Below are 25,464 nucleotides of genomic sequence, written 5' to 3'. Positions count from 1 at the left end.
AGTGAAAAAACGAATTAAGAAATGTCTGAATAAGTGAACGGTCTAAATACTTAATGAGAGAATGAACAATGTTAAATAACGCTCAAACAATTGAATGAACGAGTGGAATTCTGAATAAGTGATTACATGAATTTGTATCTACGTGAACAGCTGATGAAAGAATAAGAAAATTGACGAATGCACGAGTGCCTACATGAATTCGTAAATGAGTGAATGAATGTGTACTAAACGTAATGTTTAAGGTTTAAGCGAATACAAGAATATTCAAATGAAGTAATAAATTAATGAATGAGCGAAAGAACTTCCCATTGAATTACTGACTGACTAAAAATTAATGAATGGATCATTAGGTGACTGAATGGAAGGCAATTTCAAAGCCATACATTATTCATGCGTTCTTATAAGGAATCTTGAAACTGATTGAATAAAATGTAGGTTCAACATTCTACCATGACCATCTATCGTATAGTAATCAAGACTCCACCAATTAACAAGATACAGCTTCTTTTACCTCGGATCCTTTGGCAGCATTCTACTATGACCATCTGTCATAGTAATCAAGACTCCAACACTTAACTTTTACCTCGGATTCTATGGCAGCATTCTATCATAACCATCGTTTTGAATTCCTTCCTGCTTTCTTTGACGTGAAAGAAAAATTGTAAGGTGCACCTTTTCTAATTTATTTTACTCCATTAACAACATTACTTTGTTTCATACCTTTACGTAAAACAGAATTTAGGTTTTACCGAATTCATCCCTCGCTTTAAAACTCTAGTTCAGAAGATGTCCGTCGAATTTAATCTTACATAATGGAGTTCACAGCCCCGGTATCTTTCCAATGTTGTTTTGCTTCATCATGGTCTGCTTAAACTGCAAAAGGCGTTTGTAAATAACTAGTTTTCGGACGCAGCGAAAACCTTTCTGGTCCTATGTATATTCTTTTATATCTAAGTTTTTGGTGCTTTGGAAGGTGACTAAGTGTAACAGTGTGTTATGTACAATTCATCTATATTTCTTCTCTGGCTTCTCTAGTAAAAGTGTGCCGTTATTCAAGTTTCTATGGGAGTTCGACTATATTGAATATGTTTTCTTTTTAGTTTATATGAGTTGAAGATCCCAATTTTAGGATTAGAGCAGATAGTGAACTCCGGCAGTGGGGATACTGTGACTCTACAAAAGGAAGAGATTTCATAGAATGTTCTTATTGTTGTTGTTTTGCAATGGCTTGCAGTTGGAAACTTTTAATCCATTTTGCCCCTTGTTTTCCAGTAAAGTAGTTAGGTTGTTCGATTCTTACAGAGTCTTGAATAATTTTGAATAATCCAGCAGACTCCTCTTGATAGAATATAACAGTCAATAATAATTTTTACTAACTTTTACTTTGGTTATTTGTTTGCTAAGTATTCATTAATTATTCATACTTTTCTGTCCAAGGGTAGGTCTTTAACTGCAAACCCAGCATTCACCAATCTTTCCTATTTTCTGCTTTCCTCTTTGTCTCCGCATATGATCCATATATCTTAATATCATCTTTCATGTGATATCTTCTTCTGCCCCGAACTTTTCTCCAGTTCACCATTCCTTATGTGTTATTTACAAATTATATTATTTAATGACATCAATTTTAAACAGGTTGTAGCCAACTCGACATTCAATTCTGAGATACTGAGCAACCGTGATTTGTGGAGTGAAAATGCAGTTCTTATTGTTGGAAAAGGCTACCATGGATGTCTACTGGAGGGACCCAGTATTGTATTCAACTCTTCCCTTGCGCAAGGCTACAATGTGGAGTGGGGGCTGTGCCCCCTTACCACCAGCAGCTGTAAGTAACAAACTCAGTTAATGCTGCAGGCCAGTAACAGAAGATGACTATTTAGCTACCTTCTCGAATTAGAATCTCTAAAATAATACATGAAATCAGTTTTATGTTGCACTAAATAAGTTTTAATAGGAGTGTTTTTATCATTACTTGGTATTTTAGTTAGTTTATGTAGTTAACATAATATATTACAATATTATACCGACTATATGCTTTATTATTTTCCTCAAAATCATGTTTTAGTATCAAGAATTATGTGTCCTGAAGACAATGAACCATTTTTTAAGAATACTCGTATAATGTTCAAAATCCCAATTATAGATAAGCATTACTAAAATAGATCATCTTTAAATAGGAAACAATTGAAGATCTGAATTGATAAACATACCAAGTCAAAAATTTACTGAATTTGACTTGTATCTGGCATATGTTGTGTTTTGCATAGGTTACCATCCTGTAAAAGAGAATATTCCAAGCCCGACTCTAAGCTTGTGTTTTTGAATCATACAGATATTTATTTCAATACCAGTACTCTTATTTTGCAAGGCTGTATGTTTTTTTTTCTCTCCTGAAAAATTTACTTCAGTGGACTTAGGATGTTTGTCTTTTCAGGTCTTTAGTTAAAGATTTTACACTGCTCATAAATTTTTAACGTGTGCTCCAATTTGTAGAATATAAAGCATCGAACCGACATTATATGGTTAGTAATGAGTTTATATTTCACCTTAACGAACGTATGAACAAACACAATGTTCACGTAAGGAACAATGACAGGCCACGTGGCATTGCATTTTCTTCGAGGACTCGTGTGCTATCCAGTCTCAGATACATTGTTACACACTAAGATTAATCCTAAAGTGAATATGTAATGTACTTTCTAAAGCTAAGTTATATTGCCATATTTTTCCCTCTCGAAATTATGATTATATTTGCTTCGTTTTTCGTCACGTTAAAATAATAGTAAGTTGACACTTCAATTGAATAAAGATTTTCCGGAAAATCTTCAAAGACTCAGTCTTGGATTGTCCAATCGCTAGCCTACAATTGTCGCTGCCTGTCTCTTCCGCCCTCTCCTGATTAGTAATTTTCAATGTTCGTCCCATTTAACAAGCAGAAAATGACTTCAGGTTGAAAATATACGAACAGTGCCACACTGACACTAAAACGTCCACCGGCTCTTGAATGATAGTATTCTGTTAGTGTCAAAGAGACCCCACAAGTTTGCTTACCACATTATTTTGATGCGAACCTCTCTGAGATATGTCTAAGATAATGTTTACGCTTTCTCTTACAGCTAACTTTTAACTTACGATCAAAAACACTGTTACTTGTTATCGAAGCTGAAGTGAGGAAGGAATAAGCTGGAATATCTGCTCGATGTTTGTCATTTTGCAGATGGAGTGAATATTGAAAATTTAGAGCCCAGGCCTACATGCAGTGTAAAAATCTGAAGCGATCCTTAGTTTCACATCCTTTTCTTCAATAATGAACGTCATTTGGTTTTTGGGAACCAAATTCTTCAAATGGTTCAATGTTTTCTGACTGTTGACATAAAAAAATTATTTGACTTTGAAGTGTTAGAACAATAGATCTCCTAAGCTACGAGTATTAAGTATACTTAATGTATGTAATGTTATAACCCAGTATTTATTAGAATGTATTTAATTACTTTTGATATGAAATATAATTTGCAGTAGATTAAAAAATTGATAAGTTCTACATTTTATCTATTACGATTTATCCATCTTCTTGTAAAGGTAAGTGTGAATGCTTGTCATTGGAGATAACTCTAAATTTTCTTGTAAAGATATTAGTGACCTGCTTTGTATGGCAGCTATGTTGTGTGTAGCATAACATTTGCTTCTTAACTGAATGATTTTGTTGTGAATGTTACACGTTGTCTGTCTTCTTAATTATTACAATTAACTAGGACTGTAGGTTTTATAGGAACATCAAGGTAAGATCTTGAAAACTGGTTCCCATAACGGGCAGTAGAGTGTTTAAATTCTGTTACTTTAATCTGCTGCTACGTTGTTATCAACCTTTATTTGTAACATCTGAATTTAAATATTGTATTTATGTATTTATATATTCATACAATATTATTTCTTAGCTTTACTCGTGCTCTGAAGGAGCTGCGCTTGAGCATGGGTTTGAGTCCTACTTGGACTAATTAGTGATTACTTAGTTCAGTTCCCCCCCCTTTACAAGATTATTCACAACTATAAGATGAATGTTTGGTAATTCCATGGTAAATCCTCAATCTCATCTGGTCACAATACTACTCAGCTGTCACGTTGGATGACTGTATACTATATATTATAGCATCATTAATTAATTGAAAAATAGATCAATTAAACAACAAGAGAGGAGCTGGGTGAAAATTTAGTAATTTTTTATTAAAAAATCACTTTACTTGTAGAAAATGAAACTATGATGCCTTCTTTGTACAGGGTGATTCACGAGGATTTACCGTCCTTTACGGAGTTTATTTCTGAAGACATTTTAAGCAAAAATGTCATATAAACATAGTTCCTATTCTCAATGTTTTCAGAGTTACACTAATTTAAAGTTGTTTGTAAAATACGTTTTTTCTTTAGTTTGAAGTAAAAGAATAATGCAAATACAGACTGAACCATACAGAAGTATCATTTCTTTAATTGGCAAGTATTATGAAGCTAAAAATGTGTTGTGAACTTCTTAGTTGCTTCGTACAGGCATCTTTTTTCTATTTTTAACTAGAAAATTACATTATTCTTACGTACTTATAACAAAACGATTATTACAAATCACACCACTTCCACCGACTTAATTATTTGCAGTTCAATTTTGCATTATAATTTACAGTCTTGAAGAATTTACAACACGTTTTAAAAAATGTCGCCGTCCACTTGAGTACACTTGGCCGCACGCTTGTGAACGCCACTCGTCTCTCTACGCAACTGCATACGGCTATCTTTGATTTCCGTAGTGCTCGCGCTGCCTGCTGACTGCACGCTGACCAAGATCACGCGTTCACAGCAATGCGTTCCAATAACGTAACGTAACTCTGTAAATATTGAGAATAGGACCCATGTTTATATGACATTTTTTGCTCATGATGTCTTCGGAAATAAGCTCCGTAAAGGACGGTAAATCCTCGTGAATCACCCTGTATATTGACGAAGTTTTAGAACTCTACGACGATTGTGTAATTAATTACACCATCTTTGAAAAAGATTTATGCAGCCACAAAGAAAACTATATATACAAAATTATATTGTAATAACTTGACAAACATTCAACATATCTTTCACAAAATATTCACAAAAATTTCTTCACTATTGTTCACTCATGAATGCGCTCCGATGTTAAGGTGTTTTGTTTCAAAAAGGCAGAAAATTCAGTGATCTTAGTTTTGTACGAGCATATCTTACCCGAGCTTCAGGAGTTCTAACCAAAGACATAGTTTGTCCCAACAAGATGTGGCAACCTCACATTAGGTTCTTAACGGAGAGGAAAGGAACAGGCCATCCTACTCTTTGCTTAGTAGCCTTATTGGTGTCACTTGTAAGGTTCAAATCTGTCTTCGGACAGTTGACTAAACAACAAGGGAGGATATGGATGAAAATTTGGTAATTTTTTGTAAAAAGAATCACCTTTTTTGTAGAAAATGAAACTATGATGCCTTCTTTATATATTGACGAAGTTTTAGAACTCTACGGCGGTTGTGTAATTAATTACGCCATCTTTAAAAAGGCTGCGTTCATTAAGTTTAAAATGTATGCAAACTTTTAAATTCGTCCCCCCCCCCCACTTCCCTGCATTCACATTGCTAATGATTCCACAAATTTTATGCTAGGAAGCTGAAATGTTTACTGCATGTTATTTAAAGTATACTTAACATAGTTATGTTGCCATTTTTTAAAAAAGAAAATAGATTTTGGATAAAAAAAATATAATGTGTGCATGCACTATGTAAATTTTATAGATTTGAAAATGAATAGGTTTTAATTTTTCCTCCTGTTTTTACAAGCTAAAAAAATGTGAGAACATATAAACTTTCTAAAAAGATTAAAGGTATTTTTAAAAAATTCCAAACATGGTATTTAAAATTTGGGGGAGATGAAAATTTTTGAACATATGTATTTTTTTTTTAATTTAAATAACCCTTAAATTACTCAATCTACAAAAGTGAAACTTAAACACGTCATTACTGATATCGATAGAAGTACGAGTATGTATACAAAAAATCAAGTGTCTAGCTTAAATATATAAAATATAAATTTCACCCATCGCCTCCCTTAATATTAGATAATCACTTCCATAGACCATGGATTGGTCATGGACCATGATAGACTGATCACCGACGTCACCAAATTTGATTCCTTGGGACTATTTTTCTATTTGTGGCTATGTTAAAGACATGGTTTACAGACGACCCTTTATGAATGTCTGGGACTTTCATAAGAATTTCGAGAAACAAACGTTACATTACACATAAAAAGAGAACTAAACTGAGAGAAATCTCCCAATTTCTGTGAATATTACGTACCAACAAGGATAGTAAATTCATGGTTGTCAAGTTATTACAATTTGATCATTTTATAGATATGCCTCACTTTCCATGATTTCGATAAAATGAATGACGAAAATATTAATTCAAAATTAGGGCCTATTCATTTTAGAATCAATTTTCATTTTCATTTCTTCAGATGTTCATTAGAACTGTCTAAAAATAGCTAATATTTCATGTGGAGGCACTAGAGTTTAGAGACACTGTTACTGAATCCGTTGGGAACCAACTTGGAATATTGTTTTGTAGGTTACTTCCTCATAGTCTAGATGCAGTAAAATGACAAGTTTATTTCACTTTGCAGTTAAGTATGTTGCATTGCTGACAGACTTAGCACCTTGACACAACAATAAATTAAGGAAATTCTATTATTTACTTCTGCACATATTCCACATATTGCAGAATGTAAATGTGAGTAAAGATATAATTGTGTTAGTTAGATTTCTTGTTGTATACAAAGATCACATTTCCTGTTAAATGATTTGCCACAAGTTTTTTTTTTAATGTAACTGGGAAAACCCCCGACCTTGTTTCGCATTTCCTCCATACTTCTTGTAATTTAGTAAAAACTTTCCTGTATATTTCATAATTCCTTGTTTACAGGTGAACTTAGAAAAACTTGGAATACGTCCAGAATCTTAATCATGTCTACATTACCTTGGCCTTGCCAGATGAAGGACACTTTTTAATAAATTATAGAGTACGTTTGAATATCACGCTTTGTGAAAGTAACTTCAGTAATCCATTATTTCTACCTAGAATCAAATCGATATATTTTATTTTGCAGTCAGGCCTTCAAACAAAACATTTTTGTACAGCATAATCTGACCGATCGACCGACCAACCAAATGGAGCACCTGACAGACAAACCAATTGATTGGCTAATCTGACTTTAATTAATCCAATCTGACCACTCTAAGCGCATGGGACTGGCTTCACTTACTAACAGACTGGAAGAGTTGGATTGATTGATCGATCGATTGATTGATTGATTGATTGGTTGATTGATTGATTGATCAGCTGGTTTGTATACCGGGCTGATGGAATGACTGATTCACTAACTGAACTGATCCAAAGACCAATTGACTAACAGACTGGACTGATTAAACTTAATGGCTGATTTCTTTTAACGGCTAACTGAATATAATCACTGACTAAACTTAACCACTTAGGCTACGCAACTACAGTAGAGCGTCTCGTTTAGGCACAGTGAAAACGTAAACAAAGTGCAGTTAACGTGTGTGGGGATGACGAGCCGTATGATAAACACGAGGGATGCACAAGGTTTTAGTTACAACATTTATGGCGGAGCATTAATTGAAATTATATTTTCCAAAAACACACAAAACAAAAGAACACAAATTTGCATAACGTTATCATATACACATTTTAACATACAAGCAATTGTAACGTTGAAATAATTCACTATAACAAATCAAATTTTACTACTTACATGATGTTGCTTTCAAGCAGCTTTTTTAAGGTCATGAATTTCATTCTCTGTATGACTAAAATAATATCACCGCCTTCTGTGGCCAGTATATTGGTCTGAAGTGGTTAGGTACAGTGCCTGAATAAATTGAACTTTGAGAAGGGATAATTACGTTTAGGAAACAGTGTTGTCATTTCAGACTAATATATACTGTAGTTTTGTTAATTCGGCCACAGAAGACGGTGATATTAAGTTAGTCATACAGAGAATGAAATTCATGACCGTAAAAAGTGCTTCTTGAAAGCAACATCATATAAGTAGTAAATTTGATTTGTTATATTGAATTATTTCAACGTTACATTTGCTTGTTTTTTAAAATATGTATATGATAACGTTATGTAATTTGTGTTCTTTTGTTTTGTGTTTTTTTGGAAAATATAATTTCAATTAATGCTCCGCCATAAATGTTGTAACTAAAACCTTGTGCATCCCTCGTGTTTATCATTCGGCTCGTCCCCCCCCCCACACTTCACCTGCACTTTGTTTACGTTTTCACTGTGCCTAAACGAGATGCTCTACTGTAACTGAATTTGACTGATCTGTTGACTGCACATATTGGCACACTAACTGGCTGTCTAGATTTACTGACTACACTTTTGTATTAGCTGATTGAAATGAAGGGCTGACGAAAGTTACTGGCTGAATTACTGGCTTACTAACAAACTTGCTGCCTTGCTGACTGATTCTTTCTTACTGACTGATATGCTGGTTTACTCGCTACTGGTTTAGTGGCAGATTGAACTTACTGACTGATTAAATTAAACGAGCTTAATGTCCGGCTGGGTTCCCGAGTGACTGGACTGACTTGACTTACTGCCTGACAGAAGTGGCTAACTGGCTGATTAGACGCTATTGATAGGATGATTGCACTTTCTGAGACATTGAACTTCAGTTATTGTCTGACTCACTAAATGACTGATTTTATTTATTGGTTGACTGACGAAACTAGATGAATGATTGAAGTTATTGACTGACTACTGACTGACTAAATGATTGATATTTATTGACCGACTGACGGAACTTGAGGCATGGTTGAACATTGCTTATTGACTGAATAAATGACTAATTTTACTTATTGATTGACTGACGGAACTTGATGAATGATTGAACTTAACTTATTGACTGACTGACTAAATTATTGACATTATTTATGGACTTACTAATTGGACTTGATGAATGATTGAACTTAACTTATTGAATGTCTGACTAAATGATTGCCATTATTTATGGACTTACTGATTGCACTTGATGAATGATTGAACTTAACTTATTGACTGTCTGACTAAATGATTGACATTATTTATGGATTTAATGATTGGACTTGATGAATGATTGAACTTAACTTATTGACTGTCTGACTAAATGATTGACATTATTTATGGACTTACTGATTGCACTTAATGAATGATTGAACTTATCTTATTGACTGACTGACTAAGTGATTGACATTATTTATGGACTTACTGATTGCACTTGATGAATGATTGAACTTAACTTATTGACTGTCTGACTAAATTATTGACATTATTTATGGACTTACTGATTGCACTTGATGAATGATTGAACTTAACTTATTGAATGTCTGACTAAATGATTGCCATTATTTATGGACTTACTGATTGCACTTGATGAATGATTGAACTTAGCTTATTGACTGTGTGACTAAATTATTGACATTATTTATGGACTTACTGATTACACTTGATAAATGATTGAACTTAACTTATTGACTGTCTAACTAAATGATTGCCATTATTTATGGACTTACTGATTGCACTTGATGAATGATTGAACTTAACTTATTGAATGTCTGACTAAATTATTGACATTATTTATGGACTTACTGATTGCACTTGATGAATGATTGAACTTAGCTTATTGACTGTGTGACTAAATGATTGCCATTATTTATGGACTTACTGATTGCACTTGATAAATGATTGAACTTAACTTATTGAATGTCTAACTAAATGATTGCCATTATTTATGGACTTACTGATTGCACTTGATGAATGATTGAACTTAACTTATTGAATGTCTGACTAAATTATTGACATTATTTATGGACTTACTGATTGCACTTGATGAATGATTGAACTTAACTTATTGACTGTCTGACTAAATGATTGCCATTATTTATGGACTTACTGATTGCACTTGATGAATGATTGAATTAGCTTATTGACTGTCTGACTAAATTATTGACATTATTTATGGACTTACTGATTGCACTTGATGAATGATTGAACTTAACTTATTGACTGTCTGACTAAATGATTGACATTATTTATGGAATTACTGATTGCACTGATGAATGATTGAACTTAGGTTATTGACTGACTGACTAAATGATTAGCATTATTTATGAACTTACTGATTGCACTTGGTGAGTGATTGAAATTAACTTTGGCTGAATGACTGATCTTATTTATTGACCGCCTGACTAACTATACTTGACGTGTAATTGAACTTAACTTATTTTATGACTGACTAAATGACTGACCTCATTGATTGATTTACTGACGGCACTTGATCAGTAATTGAACTACACTTATTGACTTCCTGACTACAGTAAATTATTTTTTCTTAGTCTTCCTTCGTTAGTTTTACCTCCTTCTTACATTCCAACTTAACGACTTACAATTCAATGCAGTATGGGGGGTAACACTGGACAGGAACACATTGCGAGCCTCCCAGGTCGTGTAGTCAGCACGACACAAGGCCACTGCTGAGACAACACAGGAAAGCATATGACAAGAGATACACACATCTAGTTCCTTGGACGATAGATAAATCCCCTCTATTTTCGATGTCGGTCATCGAATCACGAACCTCCTGATTAGAAAACGCGTGTATGCCATCCATATAGCCAAGAAATGGACTACTGACTAAATTACTAACCTTCTTTGTTGACTGACCGACCGACCGACCGACCGACTGACGCATGCTGTATTTGTTGTCTCAAGCGTTGGTCCCACTCTTGAAGAGTTTCTGGTTCCGAAGGCAATAATTGTATTGTCTAGACTCTAGAACAGGAGTTGTTGCTGTTATGTCAAGGTGCATATGAGCTGTAGATGTAGATAATATCACGTTGCACATTGTAGCATGTTGACCTCAATACAACTCCTGCCATTTGATTTTTGTGGAATTTGTATCTCAACATTACCCAGTGCTCGGCATGTTTCTCCAACATCCAACATATAGGCCTAAATTATTTGACGCAAATTCATTGTTTACATAAACAGATCCTAGATTATCTGTCTCCATAGAGTCTACTATAAAAGCGCAATGGTCTGTATGTTGTAAAGCAATGCGCCATTGTCCGGAAAACTGGTAGCCGATTTGTCGAAAGTAGTGATCTACTGTTTCGTAATCAGTCTTCTCATGAAGCACAGACCTTAATTATTCCTCGCGCAGTGATCGCACATACTTGCGATTTTCGTTAAATACAGTATAGGCTTAAGAGAGCCTTCCGCCACAAACTTGTAAATCAGATATTTAATTTCTATTGTACAAAAAATTTTCTATGAAATGTTCTTTAACTAGTCAGCCTTAATTCACACTAAATGAAAATATAAAAAATTATACATTTTTTTCTCCACATTAAGTTATTTTGTTTTATAAAATTTGAAAGAGAGGCTTTGCTTGATTACCGATAGCATTTCAGACTAAACATAGGATGTCTTCTAAAGATTAGTTTTTGGCCCTACAGAATATATCCGTTATGATAACAATGATATTAGAGGAGAAAAATTCGCTCCGGCGCCGGGAATCGAACCCGGGTCCTTGGTTCTACGTACCAAGTGCTCTAGCCTTGGAGTTACGCCAAAGTTCAATCCACAGTACCGAATCGAATCCTTCTCTAGTGTTTTTCCTTTTGTGGCCTGACTCCAAGTTCGAGATATATGTTGACATATATTAAGTCAACTGCCATTATACAAAAAGCGCACTCAACTGAGTGACTTGGTGGTCAGGATTCCACAGTAATATACACTGTTGGGAGAAGAATCTACTAAAGATGAAGTTTTGGTCCTACAGAATATATCTCTTATGGTAACAATGATTATTAGAGGGGAGGAGAGGGATTCGATCCGGTGCTGTAGATTGAACTTCGGAGTAGCTCAGTGGTACTTGGTATAGAACCAAGGACCCGGGTTCGATCCCCGGCTCCAGAGCGAATTTTTCTCCTCTAGTAATAACCATAGGCTGTCTTGCCTATTCATCGTGTCTTACCCTCTACAGGACTTCATACACCGCAAATTACATAGTTTCTAGATCAGAGTCATGAAGAAGTTTCAGTGTCGTGTATTAAATAGCAATACATAATTGTTGAGTATTAATTTGTAAATTGTAGTCAACAGTACAGTAGTATATAGTGCATATTTAGTTTAAAAACGCGTGTTAAAATTTATTATACACAGTAATGAATTGATGTAATACCTTATTGAGGGAATATTTTAGGATACTAAAAGGAAATTGCTACAGCAACAAGTTTAAGCTCAAATATCCTAGGAATGTCGCTGATACAGGACACAGAGGCCATGAATGCTGCCGACTGTTCTCGAAACATCTATTGTGTGTACATGTTTCAGTCACACTGTTTTCCTAGCTTAGTCTTGTTCACTGAACGCAATACCCAGTCGTCAAGTCAGAACGACGCTGACGCATCTACATCTTCATGACCAGTCTAGACCAGTGATTCACAACGTGTCACGGACCCTTGAAGCTCATATTTCACTTTGCGGACCCCCAAAATGTTTTATTCAATGTAGGCTGGTAATCATGTTCTACTTATTGAACATATGCATAATTGAACACCCTTAATAAATTGGCACAGTGCTGTAGTTGGGCCAGTACAGGCCGCTACGCCGTACCGTCTAAAATAAAAACTCGCTGTTACCGTACCAGCAAAAAAATATAGAATAAAAAATATATAAATTATGTTTAAATGGACGATGTTAGCTATTTGAAAAATATTTTTATTTTGATATCTGGCATAAAATTAGCGGCGGGCATCTTATAAGTTACCCTTTGCTTAAACGCTTGTCCATTCGTTGTTTTACGAAAACCATGGTCTGAAACTTCAGGAGTACTTGTGATTTGTTACTTTCAAGCTTTCATACTGCTTCGATATTTCTACAAATTAGGAACATTAAATCCAGACGTTTGAGATGAGCAGGGCATGTAGCTCGTATGGGCGAATCCAGAAATGCATATAGAGTGTTAGTTGGGAGGCCGGAGAGAAAAGGACCTTTGGGGAGGCCGAGATGTTATTGCGAGGATAATATTAAATTGGATTTGAGGGATGTGGGATATGATGATAGAGAGTGGATCAATCTTGCTCAGGATAGGGACCGATGGCGGGCTTATGTGAGGGCGGCAATGAACCTCCAAGTTCCTTAAAAGCCATTTGCAAATAAGTAAGTAAGTAAGTAATTAACACTAACTTTATGACATAGTGCCTCAAGAAAACTGCTACACTGATTCGCTAATTTCAAAACTTGCATAAGTGCCTTCGCATAACACTAATCTTATGATGTGGTGCCTCAAGAATTCTGCTGCAATGATTCGCTAATTTTAAAACTCGCTCAGGCGTAATGCTAGCAGTTTCCTAGAGAAGGGAAATATTATTAATTTTCGTGCGTTCATGAATTTTGAATATTCAAAAAGAAAAGAAACAGAACGCAGTGTTCACGATGAAAAATATGATAGTGACAGATATCAGATGTACAAAATATCCCAGAACACAACGAGACTTAGATTTGGAGGGTGGCTGGCTATTTACAAGATGTTTTGAAGTCAGAAGAAGTAAGTGATAATTTAAAAGTTCTACCACCAGATTTTCCAGAATGTTGGTCAGAAGGTCAGTACGATTAGTCTATTTTAAGAAAGAAAAAAACTGGTTGGTTGTAAGCAATGGAAAAATTTGGTTGTTCTACGTGTGTTCAATTTTGTAAGCTAGGCTTAGGTCCTTCCCAAGACAAATGCTTAAAATCAGTCAAAGAGTGGATCGATTGTGACATTAGAGGTTTCGGAAACATTAAGGAAAAACAGTAAAATAATCTGCGGATAAAGATACGAGTACATTGAACATAAAAGCACTACTGCTCATACAATATCAGAACAGATTAAGAATGGTGCTATTAAGAAATATTCTTCTAGTAAAAGAGCTTCTAGGTTTTTGTTCCTAAAAAGTGTTGGGCCACCAGTGTCAGCATTCAATTTCTTGCCTTACGTACAATAGTTGCTGCGATCTGAAAGGAAGTCTGCAGAGGAGGCTGGCATGACGAAGAAGTAACCTTGGAAAAGAAGTGCAGTACGAGTCCGTATGGAGTCTAGTCTGATCAAAGGAGATTTCAACAGTACTCTATAAAATTTATTTTCAACTACAGCACTGAATTGACAGTGATATTAAATTTCAGTTTTAGCTTTTGAATATAATCTGAAAACACATAAATACAAAATTATTTTACACTATAGCATATCTTTCCAGTGAAAAATGAAACCAGTGTTTCAAATTCACCATAAAGTTATCAGTGGGATGGCTGATGTTGCTTTTGGAAGTATAGCTCAATTGTAGATACTCTTTAGTCGCATTAGCATTAAAAATTCTAGATTTGCTTTTCAGGAAGATCAGAGCAGAAAATGTAGGTCTACTCTCACACAAGTGTGCTAATGCAAATGGCATTAAGTGTTGTATTGCAATTCGGGAAACATCGGGATATAGCCTATGGATGGTGAATGTAACCGAGATTGAAATAGGGAAATTGTGGGAAACACGATTGTTAAGTTCGAATCAGAAGATAATTATAACTGGTTTTTTTTTTCCAAAATGTTTAACACTTATTCGGTACCTATTGCGAGTGGAATCATGTTTTTATGCATGTCGATAGAGAATCTAATAAAGAATCATTTATCCCTCAGGTGTATTTCAATAGCGTGCACGGTTTTTCGTATAAATTTAATTTAAAAACCACTAATTTCAAGCCATTGAACGATGCGAGCCGATTGCAACGTTGTAGCGAGAGAGGGAGTTCGCATACAGAGACAGACCTTAGTTCGTTGACCTCTTACATCTGCATTGCGAGAAGAAATAAGATTGTATTAGCGGCGATGTTGCAAGACTGCTGAAATTTCCAACTAAATTTTCTAATTAACGGTGTATTTAATCACGAAACGTAATGTAGGTTTTCTATTCCTTTAAATGTACCCTATCGTCCCTTTCAATCTGCAGGATTATTTCACTTCCACTCTGTGTACTAGCATGCAAACACATTATATACTTATCGCACATGAATACTTCACCAGAAAATCTGTAATGACTTTATCAAAATACGAAAAATAGTATTGATAGACTGATGTCTATTGCTGTGGTGTTGTCAGGATAGTATTTCGTATTTTGGAAGGGTTATTACATCTGATGATAAAACATCTCTGTGTGATACGCATCTAAATATTCAAGCATTTGAGAAAGTTTTTCTTGATTTCTGATATTTTATTGGCAATTATTTTAGTTTATAACTCGCAACCATGACATTCCCAAGCTTGGGTCCTATTCTTAAAATGCATTATTTGAACTTTGTCAGCTACAACTAAAAGTGTGTAAAATGATCACCGAAACACTGTACTTATTCGCTTATGACAATTTTCACTGCGGTATTATCAGTTGTGATTAGCAATTATGTTTTTATGTTAAAACCATGTCACCCACACCAGAATGGCCCAGACAACTTTCAAGATACTCGTAAACTATCATTCGGAGGATGCAGTATTTGAAATTTTTTTGGTACTCGCGTAGTTCAATTTCTTGCGATAGGCCTATGTAATTTTTGTCTTTCAACCACCTCACAGTATGCCCTGATCAATACAGTATGTTCAGGCGTGAACATCTTTACCCTAATAAGTACTGTATGTGTCAAGAGCGCGAACTTATTCCACGGATTCGATTTGAACCTCCACATTGAAATGAAGAATTCTTGTGGTGGAAAATCTCGGGGGTGAGAATTTTTCTCGGGTTTCTCGCGCTACCCTCAACTTTAAAAGATCCCATTCAACACTTCAGTTCACTTACTTTTCATTTCATAAAAACATAGGAGTTTAGGTGATATCAGATGAAGACGGCGAATCAGGTGTAATTTTCTCGCTTTAATGCCTCGATCAGGGACTGGTGTCGATGTCGCAGTACATATCTGAAAAGTCTAGTTGTTGAAATCCGTTGTATATAGGGTGACCAGACGTCCTCTTTTGTCCGGACTTGTCCTCCTTTTTAGGCCTTTGTACGGGGTCCGGGCGGATTTAAAAAAAATCAAGAAATGTCCTCTTTTTCATGACTTATATGCCTAATATTTTGAAATGATCGATTTGACGCCTTTTTAAGGTACAGTACCTAATTTGCTTGTAAGTGGCAGCAGCATCGACGGAATATACTCTTTGCCAACGATCATAGCTCTCTTTGCTCCCCCTTGTTATGGACGTTGCTTAGAGGTAGCTAGTAAAACGAGATGTGAATGTAAATCGAAATATATATTTTCTGTCCTCTTTAATAAAATTATAGTTCCCTTGACTTTAATATTTAGCTAACTGTAAAATCATTATTATAAAGTTATTTTTCATAATTATTTTGTAATAAAATAGACATTAATATACTTTTAAGTATGATATAAGTCTAAATCTGTACTGTAAATATTTTGTAATAAAATAGATATTGACGTAATTTAAGGTAACGTAGGTCTAAGCCTAAATCTAAGTAGGCCTACATATTTTGTCCTCTTTTTTCGACCAATGTCCTCCTTTTTTAAGCTTTATGTTATCTTTTTTATCTATTTGAATCTGGTCACCCTAGCTGTATATAGATGTGGTTGTGAGATATGACTACTGTTATAGAACTGTATTGAGTTTCCCCGCAGGAAACTGTACGCACAATAGACATATCGGTCCTCGAAGTGCAGAAGGGCTTCCTTCCAACATATAAAATTTGCGCTACTTGACTATTTGTTTCAAAGAGTAGTATTAGGTTTTAATGAATTCATGTCATTTGTAAAGAACTCGCTTAATATTTACTGTGTATATTTTATTAAAAGAATAATTATGTTTAATTTACATTGTACTGTTTGTTTACCAAACTTGAAAATAACTGCTGAAGCACTACCTAGTTGGTTTCATGGCATGCTTGTAGCTTGTTTCGAGTCCATTGTTTTGTGAAGGCACAGGAGTTGTATATGAGTGTTCTAGAATGTTGTGCTGTCAACAGGCATAAAAACGGATCACTGCAAACATGAGCCGTGCATGAGGCATGGGGAGTGCATCTCCCTGCCTGACCGATACGAGTGTAGGTGTGCTGCCCGCTACTCTGGCAACAACTGCGAGATTAATAACGGTGAGACTACAGTCACGTTGGTTGGTGGTTCATGGGTTTAAGTGTGCATTAACAATTACCAACATTGTGTGAAACTATAATGCAGGTACTAAGGATAATAACACTCTTTTAGATATTACATTACATTTCCATGACACTGTTAATGTAAACTAAAAGAATTTCGATTATAAGTGTATTGTTAAATCAAGGTGTGTTTCCATATATGTACAGCACTTATTATAAATTAGGCTAATTAAAGTCCGAGGGGTCGCTGAAAAGCTTTGTACACAGGCTCATATTAAGAAAAAAAAGGTGCAACCAGTTCTGCAAATGTTCATTGTGTGCCTAACTCATCGCGTATAAGTGACATCAGTCTAACTGAAGGATACTCCATGCAATTAAAGTAAATAATATGCAGCCATGTATGGTTGTTTCTCAGTGCTTTAAAAACAATACACCCTTATTAAATTTCTTACAGGTATTATCTCTCAACATATCTATTCATCGGCAGCCAATAAGTAAAATGTTTATAATTATGTATGTGTAGACAAATCTTCCGCAGAGTATTTGAAGGGACTAAGAACATTGATCTTGTCAAAGCTGATTATTCAGAACGACTGATTCAAGTGACCGAATTCATCAATAATGTTCAATAAAACTTAAAAAATGAAGGTGTGTTTATAGTACTACTGTTCCATCATGACTAGCTAGCTACACCACACTCTTTAAGAGTCATCGAGGTATCTGTAGCTTGATGCCCTCTTTCATCCTCCTTACAATCCAGATCTCGGCACATTGCACTTAAAATTTATTCCGTAACACCAAAATGAGATTTCAAAAGTTTAATGATCAAGTTAAAGCAACATCATACTCATTCATTAATAAAATGAAGTAGACTAGTACACTGACGTTCAAAGATATTTGACCTACAGTTTTCTGATCGTGTAAGCGAAGTTTCTAACCACGTGAGTCAGAACCATAGATGCAACAAAGTGACCAACTTTGAAATAGTTTCACTAGTTCTCAATAGATGACACAATTATTGGGACGGCTAAAAAGTGTTGGGGGAAGATGATGTAGATTAAGTATTATCTTCATAATTGACAGTATCAACGGTTTTTCGCTAAATCTAGTGCATTTTACAATTATTAGAGAGGGATTTTGAATTTTATAATGTGGATATAGTACTATTGGCGATACTGACTGTTATCCTCACCATTTATTAATAGACGCTTCTTTTTATCCTCTCAGAATAGACGTAATAATTAAAGAAGCCACACCTACACGAACAAATTATCGAATATTATCGATTAGTAGAGGCCAGGTACCTTTGAACGCCAGTGTACCAAGTTAGACGAAATATATTAACAGTGGTGGTGATATATTGAAAAATAAATTCATAATTTGAAAGACAATGTTTTAAGTTTCCTACCTGTATGCCTGTCTGTCTAGTTTAGTCTAATTTAATTTATCTAATCTACTGATCCATCGATCTATCCATCCATATATCTAACTTTCAACTGTCTCTGTCTCTGTCTCTTCATTTCACTATTTCAAAACATTCGGAAGTTTATAAGCTTATGTCCATAGCTTTTCAGATGCTCCTTGTAGACGGGTTGCTTGGGCACCATTGCTTCCGGTTACGGTCGCTTAAACCTCCCTGAACTCTGCTGTATGGTAATGTCGAATTTAATTAATTCTAAGCTAAGGTCACATTTAAGATGAATTTCAATATCTTCTATTGTAAAATAATAAGAGAAATTGATGATTTGAACTATAATGTGAGAGAGAAATGGTCCTGTTAATCAGAAAGTATTTAACGTATCGTAAATCCACAACTCTGTATTCCTCACTTCCCATCCTAAAGAAACAGCGCTGAAGAGCTCTACCGCTCTTAAAAATTAATCTCCCACGTGGTAACATTGGTTCTAATGATGAACATAGCAACCATTTGACTACTACTACAGTCTAGTATATACAGTCACGAAGCTCAATACGTAGTAAATATGCATCCATAGATAGTTGCTAACCACTAGGATCGCTACTATCGCCTTATCACAGACAATGCGAAATAGTACCTGCACAGTCTAAGTTTTCTAATACCCTTATAAACTCAAGCTTCGTGACTGTATATACTAGACTGTGCTACTACTCATGACATAATTAAAGAGAGACTCTCAAACGTTGCTCTTAATGTAAATTATTCGCAAAAGTTGTTACAAATATAATTATTACTCTAAATTGTCTTTGTTTTTATTTTAGATCTGTTAGGACTACATTTCATTGGAAGCACGTATATATTTCAATTGGTTAGCAAGAACAAGACGTTTAGTTTTCAATATACTTCCAAGTTATTTTAGTATAATCGCTGGTGGACGAATAGTTCATTTGGTAGAGTAACTGGCTATTGACTAGAATTTCCTTGATTCAATCCCAGGTAGTGACGGGATTTTTCTCACTGCCAAAACTTCCAGAACAGATCCGAGATTCCGTCAACCTCCTATCAAATTTAGTAGCGGGTCTTTCCGGGGGTAAAAACGCGGTCGGATCGTGTGCCGACCACATCGCCTCATTCTAGTGCCGCCATCAAAAAAGCATGAAATTCTACCTCAGTTACTATGCTTACCCCTAGAATTGACTAAAACACACACACACACATACACACACACATCTGTCATGTTGTAGATTTACGGCATCCAGAAAGAACCCTTAAAAAGGACTTCAGGCAAAATTTGTCTACTATTTCTCGCTCATGTTGAATTTCGATGCCAAAGAAAACATTGTTAAATAAAATATTACTACTACTGCTACTGCTACTGCTACTGCTGCTGCTGCTGCTGTTGCTGCTCTTGCTGCTGCTGCTAATATAATTACCACTACAACCACCACCACTACCAATATTGCAATAAATCACCCCATAGATATGGAAAACTCTTATCTCTTTCAAAAACTCATTATTTATTACACAAACGTTTATAGCCTACAGAAATTTACGTGTGAAAAATGCGATGATGAGAATGTCACTGGCATTGTTTTTATGAAAAATATCAAACTTCTTAGCAAGCATTAAAAAAAAAAACTAATAATAACAATATTTAATAAGCTTGAGGGTAAAGCTTTTCAGTCGCTGTTCATAATGTAGCGTGTATGGTATTTTTCGTTAAATACCTGAAATTTGAAAGCTAAGTGAAGTCCAGATATACTCGTATTTTAAAGAAACATTGTTAAACAGATTTTTAAAAGAATAATTTTCCGTTTACTGAATATCAATTTCGTATTAATCCAAGTCATAACTTTATTTTATGTTCTTTCAATACAAATCTTAATGAGACAAGCAACAGAGCAGTCGGGAAAGAGAAGAGCCTAGAAAAGCACTACTGCACTATTACGCGTGACTGTCCTTCAGCTTGTAAACACTGTAAACATTTTATTATTTATTTAAGCTATAAATCCCCATTGAGACAAGACCTTCTGTGATCAGGGAAAGCTCGCGAGTTACCTATAGCACAAAATACTGCCAAAAAACTCTCAGATGCACAGTCTGAGGATACCAAACACATGGTAAGCATACTATAAAAATACATGACCATAATATTGGAACAATAGAGAAAATCTTATTGTGATATGTGTAAAATTGAGTAGCCAAAGGCGTAGCTCAATCGGCAGGACGCTTTTCTGCTGATCTGGAGCTGTTTTCGGATGTGGGTTCCATTCCCACTTGGGTTGATTACCTGGTTGGCTTTTTCTGGGGTTTTCCGCAAGTGTAAGGTGATTGTCTGGTAATTTATGACTAATACTCGGCCTTATCTCGCAAAGTACCATCTCACTATTGTCAATGCCATCAATGCTAAATAACATATTATTCGATATAGCGTCGTTAAATAATCAATTAAAAATTGGGTAGAATGGTTAAAAATGTTGGAAACAGTGTTGTAACAATTTTCACTGAAGGACTCCGACTCTATTGACGCGATGAGCACAGGCCAGGAACTTGGAAGAAAATACGAACAGGTAAGCTTAAGTTCTACTACATAAATACTGGAACTGTTCGTTCCAAAATTCGTTAGTAAAATCTTAAATATAAAAAAGTATCCATATTATTAACAGATGTGTTATGTATTGAATGACCCTCGTGAATTCTTGAAATTTGACACCATTTGAGCATTTCAAGTGCCTAACGAAATCCTGGCAATTCTGTGACACTTACCTTCTGTTTTATAATGATGTTATCTTTCAGCTTTGTCACTTCAAAGTGTATATAGTATTATTCTTTTGTTTTTGGGTATGTATTTTTCTTATTTTCTATTTGTACTAGGGCTTATGCTTTCTCTCACAAAATCTTGCTGGGAGTCTTTTTGTGTCAGCTTTAAAAATAAACATGCTTCTCTTATCGTGTCATTTAGGTACTGAGATGACAAATTTTGTAGCAAAATAACCCGTTGCTTGGTTTGTGTGGGTACTGGTAATGCTGATGTTAATTCCTGTTACTGTTTAATATTTACAGTCAATCAGGGTAGCTTTTTACTGGTCAAAATAACTTTGTGTCACTTCTTAATTTTGTTGACTTTTCCGTCTGTTTGCAATATGTTTGTACAGAAAGTATAAATATTGTGGTGTAAAATTACCTGGACTAGTAAAAGATTATCCGATTGATTGCACTAAATCCTGGATCCATTTTGTCCTCTCTTTGTTAGTGTAGGCCTATGTGTTGAAATACTATAAAAAATATTCTAACAGTTTTACTTTAGCGTTATACATTCGATATGAAACACAGAGAAATATACGTTTACATTTTTTATAAACGTATACAATCAGGAATACTTTTGTAAGTAGGGATTTTGATGACTACTTTTATATTGAATGGGATCTCTTGAAAATAATGAACGAACAAAATGAAAACGTGCAATACACGTTTCTCTGTATTTCATAGAAGATACAACATGCATATAAAGTAAACTACAGTTTTTAAGTATATTTTCTTACAGAATATATCTTGTGCTTATGTGATGTGAATTAATCTTGGCTGTTTTGATCTAATACTGAGATTTACTTTTGCACTTACTAATCTTATTATGAATTATAATTTTAGAAATAATATTTTAGTTACAATAATTTAAATTAATTATTAAATATTAATTTTTTATATCAGTGATGTGCAATTGGTTAACTCATTTTGATATTTGATAAAATATATGAGCAAAATAATGATGCAAGTAATACTCAGGATTTTCCATTGGCTCTATTATGAAACAGATGATAAACATTTCAGAACCTGTATTGCCCTACTGTTCAAGACAGAAAGTAGATAAAAATGTTAACCCCTTACCGCATAGGACAGTCTTGCACACACCGGTTTTATATTCAAATAATGTAAGTAGTTCTCTCTTTCTCAACTGATGTCACATATGGTCAAATCCGGTTATTGACAGTGTGCCATATCTGTCCCAGTATGCAGTTTCAAATATTATATGCTTATAAGTTATATGAATATAAAACCGGTATGTGCCATATCTGTCCCAGAATGTGGTAAGGGGTTAATACCGGAATTTTCTTTCTTATTTGTTTACCTTTCAGTGAAATAAAATTATTTGCATCTCTATACCAGCTCCTACTTGAAATTATACATACTTTAACATTGAAAGAATTGTTAAATTTATTTTATGCTTTTCTCATCCCCTCCACACTTCTTTCCACATTCCTACTTCTATCCTCTTTTCCTTTCTGTTCCTATCTCATCTGGTCCTAACTTATTCATTAATAATAATTTATCTTCTCTTTCTCCTATGATAATGTTTTCATTAGTCGCATATTCTGTTTTCAAGAGAATTTGATTTTCTTTTCCTGTTAATTATTAGATCTGTTGTAATACTTCTCAGGCTCTCCTTGTGAACGAAATGGCGTAAACCCATGCAAGAACAATGGTCGTTGCGAGGAAGATGCAGTAGGAAATTATAAGTGCGTCTGTGAAGGTGGATTTACAGGTACTGTATTAAAAATGTTTTAAGTCTGTATTTCTATTGAAAATTCATTTCACGTTGCCTACAATGTTAAGATCAAGAATGAATTACACATTAGTACACGACATAACTCTCCACAGATACACAGTGTGGCCTGCTGAAGTGGTGTACAACTTGAAAATGGGTCACAGTTCTGCCAGCTATCCGCAATATGCCGAACCCGAATCATGTAATTGAAGTGGATAGGCATTGGATGCACGGATGCACGCACGCACACACACACACACACACACAGAATGAATTTGAGATTTTAACTACGAATTATTAAAGCTGCAGGTTTTAATGTGTAGATTATAATTTTTATTTGTGTAGAGAATTATTTCATAAAGAAATTAGCTATTTGAAATATTAAGCTATTAAAACAGATGCTCATTATCACTGTCGTTATTAAGGTTGCCAACTCTTCCATATTTCCCGGGATCTCCCGTATTTGCCCCAAATTTTTAACAGCTTCCTGGCTCCCATATTTTTCTTCTCTTCGAGCATTTTTCTCCCTTATTTTTGCAATGTAAAAGTCATTCTAAACATTTGATTTTGTCGTGAATGATGACTGTTTGTATGATGAATTTTGTTGTTCTAGAGATGCATTGAAATATGCAGTTTTTTTTCGGAAGGTAATGCTTGCTGGAAATGGGTTTTAGGTTTCCCCTGTTTAAATCAACAATATTAATAGTATAATTTTGGGAAAACTGACCAGTTTGTTCTATGCATACCAAGTAGTAATGTTCATACAAAGAGGATGTTTTATCTCATGAGCAGGACAGATATTCGAAACAGGAGTATGACACATCTAATCAAATCCAAGCTACAAACTGGATTTGACTTCAACTATTACGCGAGACAAGATCTGTCTCAAAATATTCTTGATTTAAGCCTAGCTGTCGAAGTGTAGAATAAAGTTGCTTTTTAGTAATTGAACTGAATAATTTTTCAATTTTTTATTTGAAATTTTGTCAACCTCTTAATCTCCTGTATTTTCTTAAAAAAAAAAAGTTGACAACCCTAGTCGTTATTGCCAGTATCACTACCACAACCATCACCAATACCACCACTACCACTACCACTGCCATTGTTATGACTAGAGCCCGGATTTCCAAGCACTATAAAATTTTAAAATATGCATGTATTCATGCACTATCATATGGCAAAACATCTACAATGAAGCAAAAAACAGTAAAAATATGCACAATTGAAATTAATTTCTATATTATATTACATTTTTATTTTATTTTGAAACAATGTACTACAACTAATTTCACAGAATTTTCTCCACTCAAGTTCACCACGTGTTTATCTGAAGCACATTCTTGAACGCAGAAAACGATCTTTCTACATCACAAGAAGTGACAGATACATACTTAAGTGAGGAAATATGGGGCAAAGTGAGGTCAAATTGTAAGATTTTTGCATTTCTGCATGACCATGACCCTATCGAGAATTGAACCCGCGACATTCCGACTTTGCAATGTTACATCTTAACCGCAACGCTATCACGAGTCTCAAAATACACAAGTATAGTACGATTATTTAGTCCTGACAGTAGCCGGAGATGTGCGCATGGGACAGGCAAGTCCATTTAGTTACGCCAAGGGGTGTTTGGTTTATTCACTCGCTTGCCTTTACCGACTGCTCGCCCTTATGTCTACTCCAAAACTTTCCCCACTCCTCTGATTACTTCCCCTCTTTCGGGTCGCTGAGCTGTCAGGACTAAATAATTGGTCTGTACTTAGGTCTTTATCACAACAATCACAATAACTACTACTAATTCTACAATTTGGGACATCTGGCCGACATCTACGGCTGACCACTAGGATCCAGAATACAAAGCAGAGGTTAAATTAAAAATAAGATACAATATGATTTGCCGAGAGAATACAGAACAATGATAAATTTAAAAATAAAGTACAATTTGATTTCGGAGAAACATGAGATGAAAGTACAATTAAGAGTAATGAAATGAAGTCACCGTCCACCCATCTTTAGAAATTTCTTTCTCTCAATTCATTTTGACACAAGTTCTCTTCCTGTAGTTCTAAAAGGAGCCGTAGCAACGCTTCACAGTTCAACACAAAAGTATACAAAATTGCAGTTTGCAAGCATGCTGCTTCTGCCTTCCTTTTCTTCAATATTTTGACACCTGGCTTGTAATAAGTGATAGTTGGGGGTTGGAAATCCAGTGTAACAAAGGGAAAATTACTGGTAAGTCCAAAGACTAGTTGTCAG

The 25,464-nt window shown here is 34.8% G+C and overlaps 1 protein-coding gene across 5 annotated transcripts in view; it reads left to right on the top strand.

The window, feature by feature from the left end:
• The window catches only part of crb (cell polarity complex component crumbs), a 390,522-nt gene that overhangs the window by 230,962 nt on the left and 134,096 nt on the right, over window positions 1–25,464 (top strand). For 4 of the 5 annotated variants that reach the window (XM_069839830.1, XM_069839831.1, XM_069839828.1 and 1 more), the window contains exons 3-5: window positions 1,636–1,825; window positions 17,120–17,245; window positions 23,101–23,205. In XM_069839830.1, the coding sequence (XP_069695931.1) occupies window positions 1,636–1,825; window positions 17,120–17,245; window positions 23,101–23,205 (421 nt within the window). The remainder of the gene's footprint in view (window positions 1–1,635; window positions 1,826–17,119; window positions 17,246–23,100; window positions 23,206–25,464) is intronic. The other variant, XM_069839829.1, reaches the window with a different exon arrangement.

This window comes from Periplaneta americana, chromosome 11, assembly GCF_040183065.1.
Source record: "Periplaneta americana isolate PAMFEO1 chromosome 11, P.americana_PAMFEO1_priV1, whole genome shotgun sequence".
Taxonomy (NCBI): domain Eukaryota; kingdom Metazoa; phylum Arthropoda; class Insecta; order Blattodea; family Blattidae; genus Periplaneta; species Periplaneta americana.
This window is presented reverse-complemented; position numbering and strand designations above follow the sequence as displayed.